Source organism: Ischnura elegans, chromosome 6 (assembly GCF_921293095.1).
Source record: "Ischnura elegans chromosome 6, ioIscEleg1.1, whole genome shotgun sequence".
Taxonomy (NCBI): domain Eukaryota; kingdom Metazoa; phylum Arthropoda; class Insecta; order Odonata; family Coenagrionidae; genus Ischnura; species Ischnura elegans.
The window spans coordinates 118,190,998-118,204,262 of NC_060251.1; the positions used below are offsets into that span (position 1 = coordinate 118,190,998).

Here is a 13,265-nt window from a genome sequence, read left to right on the forward strand (position 1 = left end):
CTCTTTGCAGCCGGAATAACCTCTTATCAGCTGCACAAAGCTTCGAGAACGATAACGATGGAATTTGAGCGATAGCGACCATTTATCTCTTCCCCAAGCCACCTAATTTCTATCGCCCACCATGATCGTTTCACATCAATGTTTTGCACGTCAGTTCTCCGAGTTTGAGAATATATTTACCGCGATCGTAACTATCACAGGACCAAAATTATTAATCAATTTGATCGCAATGGAATTTTAACTGATTACTTTTTCGAAGAGTAATTTGTAATTATTTCACAATTGACAATACCTACATTTTTAATTGTGGCAGATTCCTTCTCGTAGTCCTTCTCCCATCACTGAAACATGGCCATTGCCCGTAAAGTCAGCACTACTCTTTTCATCAGCAGCTAAGCATCCCTTCCCATCCTTTCGTGCGTTTTCCGCTCATCATAGAAGTGACCTACGCTCGTACCTTTTTTTATGACTAATCTCAATAGAATGGTTTCCTTTTATTTTTTTATTGCCTATAATGAAAAATTATTATTCCTCGTCATACGTAATTCACGCTTTTAGATTTTTTGATGATAATATCTATTTTGCGCGATTAAATGAAGAGTGAAAATTTTCAAGCGCGCGAAAACGCGATGGGTAAGTATGAATGCCGGGAAAAGCCCGTGTGACGTCGTTCTGGTTCCCGCTGCCGCAATGTTAGGTGATCTTGGGGCGAGGCTTTGAGCGCTGATACGACAAAGGTTGCAGCAGAGTAAGCCTGTAGCAGAGTAGCCTGCTAGCAGGTAGCGCTTGGCTCAACTAAGGATTATTAATACCTTATCAAACGAACGAAACTTTCCGACCTTAGCCAGTTTTAATAGGTGGTTATTAATAGATGTTTCCCTGAGCTCTGTGCCTCATGCATGCATTGGTAATCTCAGACGATGCAAAACTCCTATCTTTTCGTATAGAAACTAGGTCCCTGTGACGTCACGTGGAGTGGCATCGCATGGGCGCCAATCTGGCCTTTTTAAAATGAAGTTAAAATTGACCTTTGCCATTCCTCTAAACCGGGATTTTTAAAACCATTTTTTTTTATATTATGATAACACTATTGGTGGGTGACGAATCGCAATCAATGCCTTTCGTTTTCTTTGCTGAAGGAAAGTAACCAATTGGAAAGATATATTAACTTCTCGTGTGAAGTTAACACATCCATTTTCCAGCTGATGGAATTCCATAAGCTGTAAAAATGGCCCCTTTTGCCGCGAACGGTTGATAGATAATCGGAAATAGACCAAGACAGACGTCTACTTAAAAGAGGAAAATACTCCACATGAGTGCACTATGGGTCGTCTTTCAATGAAATTTCAGTTTTGACAATTGAACGCGAAATTAAACGGAATGGTGTCATTTCGCGTCCGCAGTGGTTCTAGCTTTCAATACAAATTTTTTACATTATGCTATAAAACGCAGTCTTGGGAGCCAAGTCGAGCAAAGAACTTATCATAACAATTGGGAATTTTTCTCCATTTAATCAAAACAGAAATAGGAGACGTTTTGTCGGTGAACTCATCTCGGGAATCCCACCGGGTTAAATTATCCATATTAGCAGCCCTGAAGATGAGCCCTGAGTAGGAGCGCGCAACGTTGACTAATACGGTTAAATAAACCCGATGGGAATCCCGAGAAATGTTTTCCCAAATCATTTGCCGGGAAAGCATCAAATCGTATTTCATGGGAAACTTTTTTATTGTTTTTTATAATAAAGCGATGGTTAGCTCTAAAAATGGACTTCCCTCTTGTTATTTCTATTTGGATGCCATACGAGCGCGAAAGCGCTTATTCAAATGGTATACATTCCGATGGCAGAGTTAAATGCGCTTATTCCGAGTTGTGAGATTCAACAATGATCTAACGCGTAATACACATATTCGGAAAATAACAGGTCAAGCTAATCGAAAAATGGGTTTTGTTAAAAGAATGTTAGGAAAGTGCGACGACAAAGTGAGAAAAATTAGCTACTTTTCCCTCGTTAGACCACATTAAGAATACGCTGCCAGTGTTTGGGTCCCTCATGAAAAAGGCTTAATGACAGAGTTAGAACGCGTGAAAAGAAGAGCTGCCGGGTATGTGAAAGGTCGTTACGATAGTCTTGTTAGTGTAATTGACCTCTTAGATAAACTCGGATGGTAATCTCTTTCGGGCCGTAGATTGAAAAGTAGACTAAACCTTTTCGACAAATTCAAGAGCAGTGTCTTTTCTAACGAAGTTAGCCATATCTTACGGACGCATACTACGGAAGAGCAGATCATATAAATGAAGTAAGATATATAAATTGTATAACAGACAGATTCAGAATGTATTTTTTCCACGATCAATAAGAGATTATAACGGCAGCGTTAAAACTCACAAATATATTAGATGACTTGTAGTGTAACCTACTAACCTATGTAAAACTTAATACATGTTTCTTAATTTTATTATTATTCCCAACAGCATATGGTAGTAATATTTTGTTAGTAAGCGTGACGTTTTTTGGACCGTGTGGTGTTCATGTTGGAGTCCAATTGCATGCTGGAGATTGATCATCCCCTGCCAAGCACCCTAGTGGTGGCTCGCAGGGTATTATGTAGATGTAGATGAAATGAAGTTAGGCAATAGGAGCGGGAGTGACTGGGTGGAAGTCCTTTCTCGAAGGAGTCAAATGGGAGACAAACAGTGCCCACCTGTGTGCTATTCACCCAGTTTGACCTTGTTGGGCTAACGCAATAGAAATATAAGGTCCCTCGTGGAGAGGAACAATGAGCAACTTGTTGAAGTTTATTAGGGATTGCCACAGGATAAGGTTCTCCATCTCTGCCGACGTTTCGATGGCCGAGTCGTCCATCGTCATCAGGGCTTGACAACAGGATACCCTTCCTTGACATACTCATCTATCGGAAGGGAAATGGAAGATTAGGACATAGCGTCTATCGGAAGCCGACCCACACTTTTTTATAGCCCTGATGACGATGGACGACTCGGCCTACGAAACGTCGGCAGAGATGGAGAACCTTATCCGGTGGCAATCCCGAATAAACTTCAACAACATCATACGCCGGGAAAACCTCAGATCTTTCTTCACAAGCCTCTACGGGGAGGAGATTCACCGAAGTATCCGCCAATTAGAAGAACTAGGAAAGGAGAAGGCTAGTCTCTTAAGTTCTCTTGCCTTCCTCCTCCGTTGTCGGGATGAAAAGGCAATACCAACATTTGCGGTGGTACGTTCGTCAGTCAATTCACCGGCTGTTGAACGGATCCTAAAACGCGCTAGTATGGCCATTGTTCGTGAACGCATCCGTGACAAGAGAAAGCGCCTGGACCAATGCGCTAAAACCCTGAAGGCCCTCCACCTTCGCCTGGCAACTACGCTCTCACCGTTGGATTGGGAGTATATTGACCGAGCTACGACAGCCATGGGGGAGTTACTCCTCCTCAAAGACACGGAGAGACATAAAAAGAAATTTAACAACCTGACGACCTCCAAGACGACGACTCCGCCTCCTGACCCTAAACGGCTGGTGATCAACCTCAGCAACCAGAGTATTGACGAGCCCACCATCTCAGTCATATCCAAGGGACTCAACTTTGCTCCAGCTCCGAGATACATACCATATTGTGATATTATTGCGGGTGTCGAACCTGCCGTAAGAAAACTTCCCGTTGACCTAGCGGAAGAGGTGAGGGCGGAAATTTCCATGGCCCTGAAGAGGGCCAAATTACCGAAAGCAAACATCAGCAGAAGCGAGCAAGCCGCCATTCGTGCGCTGCAGAGGAACAAGGCGATTAAAGTTTTGCCAGCTGACAAGGGAAACGCTACCGTCCTGATGAACTCTGAAGATTACCACCAAAAGATACTGGATATTCTACGGGACCAGGCATACAGGAAAATTAACCGCGATCCCACAGACTCCGTTACCCGGAAAACGATCGCATTGATCAAGAGTTGCGGCCTCCCCACGGACACCGCCAAGAATCTACATCCTCCAGCACCCGATCTACATCCTCCAGCACCCGTACCTCCAAGACTTTACGGCCTACCAAAGATCCACAAGGATGGCGCGCCTCTGAGGCCAATCGTGAGCGCCATTGGATCACCCACCTATAACCTGGCGAAATTTCTCACGAACATCTTATCACCGCATGTAGGCAACTGTGATCACCACATCAAGAATTCATCAGAGTTCGTGAAGACCCTTGCAGATTTTCAACTTGGTGAAGACGACATAATAATGTCTTGACGTAGTGTCTCTGTTTACCCGAGTGCTTCTACGGGATACGCTGAGTCTGCTGGAGTCCAAGTTTGAAAGTGACACGATGAAACTTTTTCATCACGCATTAACGACTACATATTTCAAGTACGACGGAGAATTCTACGAGCAAGCCGATGGAGTCGCCATGGGATCACCACTCTCCCCGCTAATTGCAAACTTCTTCATTGAGGACTTTGAGGAAAAGGCTCTCGCCACCGCCCCCCTGCGGCCGAAATGTTTTTTCCGGTACGTTGATGATACCTTCATCGTTTGGCCACACGGACCGGAGACGCTTGTGCCATAATGGGCCCTTTCTCAATCCCTCTGAGTCTCAATCCCTCTGAGTCTCAATCCCTCTGAGCCTCAATCCCTCTGAGCCTCATTCCCACTGAGCCTCAATCCCTCTGAGCCTCAATCCCTCTGAGCCTCAATCCCTCTGAGCCTCAATCCCTCGGAGCCTTTATCCCTCGGAGACTTTATCCCTCGGAGACTTCATCACGAGGAGACGATTCGCGAGCTCCTGAGTACCAATCTCGCGAAGCGCCAGAGTACGTCGTGCCTGCCTGATCCACGCGTGCCGCTGATCCTCGCGTCTTGTGAAATGCTCACAATTTATAGTGAATTCACCAACGGTGTCGGCCTCTTTATGCCATGTGTGAACTTTCGTTACCTTCCGCCACCACTCACCCAATTGTAAGGTGAAACGTCAGTGTGAAACCTGTTTCCACTCCTCTACCTACACCTCTCCTCTCACGCCTGCTTCGAGCGCGGCCGCTATCCTCTAAGCCGCCTGGCTCGCTCTCTCTGCTACTGACCTCAGACAAGGAAGGAACTCTCTCTCGTGCCCGGCTTCTTCCCAACGGTAAGAGTACATTATCCTCAGGCAATTTAGTATTTTATGTATTGTGCTCCTAAAGCTTACTTTGGTTATTAAATGTATTAATACTGTTCGAAATCTACCATATTGTTTGTTAATTTTTTACTCCTAACCACCTATCTCTCGTCAATTCATTCTCGCGACGAGTGTGCGTTGCAAAATGGTGCCGTGACCAGGATTTTGGTCGAATTGACAGGTGGTTTAACTAATGGAGTGTCATTTCTTGTATTCTTTAAGTTGTCTGGGCACTGATTTCCACTATATTCTCTTAAATGGTTTACTTGTCTTTCACTGCACCTTGATCGAGGTATTTTCTGCTATTGCTATCGTATGTATTACTGATTTGCTTAGTTTATTCACTGTGTTCTCTGGTGTGCATATTCTTAAGTCACTTGTTTTCGAATTTACTGTGTTTTCTGAGAGTGTCGTGACATCGACTCAGGCCTTGTGGTGTGACTTATTTAGGGTCTCTTGCTCTAATAATTATTTCCTCGCATCAGTGTTTGTGTGCTCTGTAGATTACTGCGTTTATGTCTCAAAATCCAGAAAACCCCTACGCAGTATAGTATCTCACCACGTCGTCAGACCGGCGTGATCGTCTTAATGCTCGCCAAACTTCCTTGAATGCTGTAGAGTCAAACGTAGGCTCGACTACATCTCTCGAGCAACACGAATCCATAGTCAACATGGATAACGCGGACGGTCTGCGTGTGGTACGTCAATGGATTGATTAAATTCCTACTTCGTCAAGTTCGTCTTCTAGTGTATGGTTTAGTTTTATTTGTAAAACCTCAGAGTTGCTAGATTTGGCCCTGACCTCTCAAACTCACTTATTTACTCTTTTACTATGTAAGCTGCCACCAAATTGTCGACCCTTGCATGCATGCATGAGGCGCAGAGTTCAGGGAAAATTCTCTTTATAATCACCTATTAATACTGCCTATGGTTGGAAAGTTTTCTTCGTTTAATAAGGTATTAATAATCCTTATTTAAGCCAAGCTTACCAGTCAGCATTTACTCAGATGCCCGCTAGCAGCCTGCGTCGTATCAGCGCTAAGCATCGCCTCAAGGTCACCGCACAGGGCGGCAGCGGTAACGAGAAATACGTCACACGGAGACATTTCCCGGCATTCATGCTTAGACGTCGCGTTTTCGGGCGCTTGAAAATTTTCACTTTTCATTAAATCGCGGTAAATAGATATCGTCATTTAAAAATCTAAATGCGTGAAATATGTACTCCAGGAGTATTATCTTTCGTATTTAATTATCTTTCGATTTAGGCAGTAAAAAAATAATAGGAAACCACCCTATTACAAGATGATTAAAAGTTGAAAATAATTTTTATTATTTCTTATGGTACATTTCAAGGTAGTTGCTGGAGTCAATTTCGAGGAATTCCTGAAATCTGCACATGTATGTAAAAGGCATATTGTGGTGTCCCGACTTCTCGGTGCACACAGCAGAAACGGAGAGATTGACCGAGTGGCTAAGTCGACACTCTGATAAGGGTTCTTTGATACTTAATTACGGATTGAAATCTAAGACATGCTAGTGGGATAGAGTCTTTTATTTGACAAAACCATAGAGTTACCAGTATCCCGAAGATGCGTGGCCTTCAACTGCGAGATAGTCCTCTCCCCCGGCAAGTCCATGGATTAATATTCTGATTCCTCGGAGGGGGGGAGCCAATGTCTCTCACCGAGGGAATGGAAGGGGAGTTCTCCCCCCCAAAACGGACACTTTTTGGGAGCAATAATCAGTAAGGTTGCACATCTCCACTCCAGCGCTCTGCAGCCTTGAGTGCTGAGGAAAGTTTATGAATTGGTGTCCTTCCTGTCAGCCGAAACATGATTCTCTCCACCCTTTCAACGCGTCACACAGTAGGGGCATCTAAAAACAGTGAAAATAGGCAGCTGCCGCCACTAACGCTGCCCTCCCCTCCACCCCCCCGCACTCCCCTTACAAGTGCAATACACTACAATGTGTTCTTTGTATACATATTTGAAATGATTTTGATGGCACATTGAAATGTACCCATCTTATGTGTCTGCTTGGCATTAGCGACATATTTTACGTAAGTAGTTCTCCATTTCCTTTAAAAAAACTTCATCTTCACTTGAATACTTAGATTCTCTTAAAGCATTCCTTATTTCATGCCTCAGGCAGTCGCAAACATTGAAGGTGAACCTTCTGCCAGCAAACCGCATATATGGCTTTTCATACCTTTTTTCCATTAAAAATCTGGTGATGTGATTCTGAAACGATCAGAAAAAATTATAATCAGAAAAAGAGATGAGTGTCACGGTTCCAAAGAAAATTTGGACAAAAACTTACTTGACATTCAGGACGATACATGGAGAAATTAGAAACTTAAGTATCGGTATGGAGCATTTGGCATTAGACTGCAGTGCCGATACTTCAGTAACCACTGCCACAGAAAAAATAGCGTGGATAAAGCAACCTGTTGAAATTAGCTTGAAGGGGTCTGGTCGAAATTGAATCAAAGGGAAATTAAGTGTGAAAGTTGAGTGCGCGATGTGTCGTCGTCATTTATTTTCATGCACTTCGCGTCCACATTTTGTTAGTTCTAACCTTAAATCGTGCAAGAGAACACCTCGAAATGAAAAACAATGTGGATATTATGATATTTAATCAAGAAATAAACTCCGTTAGAGACATCGATGTGACCAAGAAACAATTGGACACCGCATGTACGGATGGGCACGGCTAGACTGCAGAAGAATGATACAGGGCATCCTGTCCATACTTTCTCTTTCAACGAACTGTGAGGCTACTCTCTTCAGAAGCGCTCGTCGTCAGGGCAACACGCCATCGCGGAACAATCGGTAAGTAATGTGGTACCGTGGCGGAATCTTTCCCGTATCGCAGCGGCTGCATTCAGTATGCGTGTGAGCCGATGGGCCGAGCGATACTTCCGCTGAGCAAACTCATCTCGATTTCGTCTCCAGAATGGATGGAAAGGAAAGGGTTTTCTACCTCAAAGCAGCCTCCGGCTATTGACCGAGTGATCATAAGGTCACCGTGGAGCAGCATTGTGCCGGTTACGAACCCGTGACCAAGCAGGTCGCCTACCGTACCTTCCTCTCCCTTCTTCCTGATTTAATGTTGCAGATTTCAATGGATTCCACCCCCAACCCCACCTCTGGTTCCTTCCACCGTGCCAGCCAATAGTAAGAGGCATTCTTACACCAGTACTATAGCGTGAGTGTATAATAACTGCATCAAGGCTGTTTCAATTATTCACTCTTTCTTGACTTACTATGAATCACACCCACAATGTCTTAAACGGCCATCATACGTCTTATGGGACCTAAGACGACCTAAATGCAATCATTCAGTCATTCTCACGTAAGTTAGGAATTACGGAACGCAAAAGAGACAGCCAAATTTTTACGAGCCGGCTACGTCACTATAGATCCGGTTCATTAACTCGTTCATGGTGAACATTTCACTGAAGGAGGAAACTCTCATAAGAGTTAAAACTATAACGCACCACACGCGGACCGTGCACAAGGCCCAGAAGTAGCTGGGAGGCCGTGAACAGAAGCTGTGAGTTCGTGACGTCATCAACTTATCCGAGAAATGACCGTCAATTCTAGACAGCAAATATCTGCAGAAGTGGGCGACGGATAAAAAAACGGCAGAATAGGAGTTTCCATTTTTTCCCAAAATTCAAAAGATAGTAATCGTCAGCAAAAGATATTGGCGACGGGGCCCGTGATGCACTATGGATTGATTCTCTTTTCAAAAAACCTTCTTGATTACAATAATCAGAATCATAGAATAAATAACTGAGTCAGGAAGATTGCAATAATGGAAATAACATAGAACTGAAAGACCTGATTATTATCGGATGACCTGTTTGCCCCCAGAATTCACTCTCGTTTTATTTGCATTAGTAAAGCAATTTCACAAAATGACGCCTCAAACTATTGATAAATGCATGCTTCTCATCATTTAAAAGCTGTAACTTTGACATTTGACAAACGTTTGACATTTGCGTGGAAAAACTTATTTTGTCCGAATGTTAAATGACGGCTCAGCCGAGAATGATTCAGGAATAATTAGATTGTGCAAGGTGCAAGGCTCTGGAATAGGTACATAAAATGAAATTGGCTTGGAACTCACCGTTATGTACTCCGACGTAGGTCCCAAGGACATGGCTTCCTTCCAAAACTTTGCCGCAGAGATAAGGTCATTCCTGTGAAAAAGTGCATACTCTCCTTTGAGAACCAGCAGTTCGCTTCGTAGGGGCATCCCTACTGTACCTAAGTTGCCAATGAACTCGTCAATGTGTGGCAATGGGTCGTAATTCTCCTTTGTCTTCATTTCAGCCTTAAGAGAATACACATAAAGAGTGGAAAATTAGATAAGCAGTTACCTACTGTGGTACATAAACAACATACAGCATATCTAGGAGACCAACGCGTACTAAGGCGACGGGCAAACATAGACTTGTATTATCAATAAATAGCTTTTTTTCAAGCGCATGTTCATAAATTTTGTAATTTTTTTAAATGAATTATTTTATTATAGGCACCTCTTGATTTTTTTTTCTTTCCATTTTACTTTTTTTTCATGGAAAATTATCTTTTTTAAGTCAACGTTTAGCGTACATTCTTTACATAACACTGTAAACAAAAGCTTACTAACGTCAACAAACTTCAGTGAACCTAATGATACCAATAATGGTAAAACGCTGCAGTGTTCTGAAATTAAAACACAAATTGCATAATACTAAATACTTAATTTAATTGAATAATTGAAATCGATTGATCAAATTCGTACCATACTAAGATCAGTGATTTAAACACCGAGTCAAACTAGCGATAACGGTGGTACAGCTGAATGGTTAAAAAGAAGAAATAGCAATATTCGAGTACATTAACGTATATTGCGTAAAACAATTCTCTTAAAAAAGGGCAGAAAACTTCAAAATTAAGATTTCTGCTTTGCGTATACTTGCAAAATGGTAATGAACATAGCTGTCTCACCTCCAGGATAAATAGTGCCGAGATTTGATTTCCATTTTCATAGGATTTCTTATAATATTTTAGGGCTTCTTTTGGATTTTTGTTATATCTATCTTCCAACGTTCCAAGAGCTTGTAAGGCGGAGGCAGAGAGTGGGTATGCTTGGATCGCCTTCTCAAGGCAAGTTTTGGCGAAAGGGATATCTTTATACGCAGAAGGCAATTTCATCAAACCATTCCCGCATCTGAAATAAATAGGCTTCCTTCAAATGGTGGAATAAGATTGTAGAGCTGGTATCAGCTAAAATTCAATGCGAAGAAAACCAATATATAAGTATGCAGCAGAATAGAGTAGGTCAAGACTAACCATTGAATAGGGAAAGGAAAACTGTTGGAGAGGGATGAAGGATGATAGTTTTGAATCTGGGGATCAAAATGACCGGCGACGGAAGAAACAGGAAAGGAGACTGACATGATAATGAGTAAAGTGGAGTCCTCCATGTCTGTGAGTCATTGACGTTGACAGTTTCAGAGAAAATAGCCAAATGTGGATATTCAGAGTTAACTTCCAGATAGCAGCCGGGAATCAGGACGAGGAAAGTTGAAATATTAACAATAAGAGAGTTAAAGTGAAGATTAGTAAGTATGAAAAAAGAGAATCAAAATGTGGAAAAGAAGAAAGAGTTAGATGTTTTTAGAATTAGAATAATAGGATTAGATGGAAGAAGCAAGAAATAAAATAGCAGAAGAGTGGCCTCGGCAGGCAGGACTATCAACGGCAAGATGGATCGAAGTTTAAGCTTTGAACCTTCCATCTGGAATATGTTTCTCTGTTGCAGGGAGCAATGGAAAATGACAGTAATAGAGCAATCAAGGGTTGAGGCATTTTAAATGTGGATGCATAGAGAAATTATGAGGATGACATGGATCGACCGAGTGACAGTGGTGGCTTGCCCATAAGGACTCTCGGACGCCGCCCCAATCAAAGATTTGAAAAAGAAAAAAGGAATAAATGCCCATTCGATTGTAATTATACATATAATTAACCAAAGCGTTTTTTTTCAATCGCATACATCGAAAATGCAGGAAAAGAACACGCAAAGGTAGCGCGAGAAGTTCGCATTTGTAGCCGCGGGGCGCTGGCCAGATCGTCCCAATCCATTAACAAGCAGCTTTACGAAGAGTGGTAGTGGTGAGGGCTGATGTTGCTATGACGCGTCTAAGCTTGTGCCTTATGGAAGTATTGGGACGCCGCCCGAGCATGCGCAGAACGAGTGAGTGAGATGACATCGCCGCTACGGCTCGTGGCATTATAATCTGGCGTCTACTTGGTGCTGAAGTGCCGCAGAATGCCTTGTTATGGTTTCAATTTTATTATTGTAAATATTTGCATTATATTATTTTAAATCAAACAAATTTAATACTTAGTTAGCCTTAAAAAGTTACTAAAATACACAAAACATTCAAACATTTTGACCCTCGTGAACATTTGACTCTCGAACCGTCAATGCCGAGTGACCATTGACGAAGTCAATTGGAGGAATAGGAGATAAGGGAGGCCGCCGGTTGAAAACCCTGATACGAAGAGGATACAACGTAATAGGGTAAATTTTGAGACACGATGGCCTGAGGAAGACAATCGTCAAAGTACAAGTGGATGGCAAGAAGAGAAAATGAAGACCTCGAATTATATATGGCGAAGAGAGGTGTGAAGGAGAAGAAATACGTAAATGAGACAAGGTTAGCTGACAGGGGAATTTAATGGAGAACTGCGTTAAAACAATGAAAGGGCTCTTTATAGCTATTGTTGACCTAGAAAAACGAACGTGTTTGCTATCATTGGATATTTTAAGGCAAAAATTTCTGTATGCAGTTTGAACAGAGAAATAATAATTTTTAAAAATATTATGGCAAAAATAATCAAAATATAAATATACAGGTAAAAAATAAATGGTCAATATGTTACAACAAAGAAGTGTATCGTATTACTAAAAGCCGTTTATTCCATATTTTTCGGCTATGCATTTGTAACCAATGATAGTAATATTTGGATTTGAATTTCCTGCTTACCATACAAACAAAAATTCACCATTAGCGCAAGCGAAATGTACAAAAAATAATTTTCCATCGTTAATCAGGGTGTTCGAGAGCTCACCCTGTACAGCTGAAGAACGCTCCAGCCGCATTGGATGAATCCGCGAATGTTGTCAAGGAAACCCACAGAACAATCGAGTGCCACGAAATATGCTCAAGAAATGGATTTGTTTTTCATGTAATGAGAGCTGTCGTGAGGAAATTTGACCAGAATCATGTTCGGATGTGTCCAAAGTTACCTTCTTAAGACTTGAAGGTCGTCCGAGTCCATTTCGTATGCTTTCTTATAGACGTGCTCGGCTGTGCTAAGCATCTTTGCATATTCTTCCTTAGTTCGTCTCCATGAATTGCTCACTTTCATATGTTCCACATATTCCCTGTATGCATCTGCCAGTGCTGCCAGACTTCTCGGGAGCGGATTCACTTTGGTGGCCCTCTCCAGCATCTCTAGCTCCTCTCTCGATGGCATCTACAAAGACATGCATCATTCATTAGAAACGTTTTAAATCGCTCAAGTGTGGACTTCGCTCATATAAATCATTAATATGAACATCACAAATTTTTCGAGGGATTTTTTTTTCTTTCGTAGAGTTATCTCTCCGTGTACACACTTCCGGCTGCCTCAGCAAAGATTTCCACCGGCTATTCAGCGGCTTTTTTTGAAGATTTATTTTATCAATGCTACTTGAAGTGTTAAACGGAAGATAGACTCTGTTTTTAAAAAATAACATCGTCCACGTATCAATCGAGGCGATGCGAACAGTCCGGCGAGCAATGCATCGTGATAATATCTCCCTTGTCAATTCCTAGAGAGGTTTGACCATTTAAGAATCGGAAACTCTGACGCAGCCTACGAAAGTAAGTCTCCTAGCAGCTGAAATAACTGTCAGAGCCGGCAGCTCCCCCCTTCTCATAAACGCAGTTTAATAGTGGAAAGGTTCCATTGAAGTAGCCTATATTTTCAGTTTTTTTAAGTGAAGAAATGGGGATGACGGTCTGTAGTGCGAGGAAATGCTGGGAGACGATCCAT

The 13,265-nt window shown here is 42.3% G+C and overlaps 2 protein-coding genes across 4 annotated transcripts in view; one reads left to right on the top strand and one right to left on the bottom strand.

Annotated features, from left to right (window-relative positions):
* Positions 1–3,293: 3,293 nt before the first annotated feature.
* On the top strand, positions 3,294–4,259 carry LOC124161462. The gene has a single exon (XM_046537784.1). The coding sequence runs from the start codon at positions 3,294–3,296 to the stop codon at positions 4,257–4,259; it is 966 nt and encodes a 321-aa protein (XP_046393740.1).
* Positions 4,260–6,904: 2,645 nt separating this feature from the next.
* The window catches only part of LOC124161587, a 72,968-nt gene continuing 66,607 nt past the window's right edge, over positions 6,905–13,265 (bottom strand). For all 3 annotated transcript variants that reach the window (XM_046537968.1, XM_046537967.1, XM_046537969.1), the window contains exons 4-7: positions 12,475–12,704; positions 10,164–10,386; positions 9,298–9,504; positions 6,905–7,403 (exon numbers count right to left, since the gene is read on the bottom strand). In XM_046537968.1, the coding sequence (XP_046393924.1) occupies positions 7,206–7,403; positions 9,298–9,504; positions 10,164–10,386; positions 12,475–12,704 (858 nt within the window). In that variant the 3' untranslated portion in view covers positions 6,905–7,205. The remainder of the gene's footprint in view (positions 7,404–9,297; positions 9,505–10,163; positions 10,387–12,474; positions 12,705–13,265) is intronic.

Excerpts from the sequence above, each read along its gene's own strand:
- LOC124161462 (XM_046537784.1), top strand. The coding sequence starts at position 3,294 with ATGGCCATTGTTCGTGAACGCATCCGTGACAAGAGAAAGCGCCTGGAC.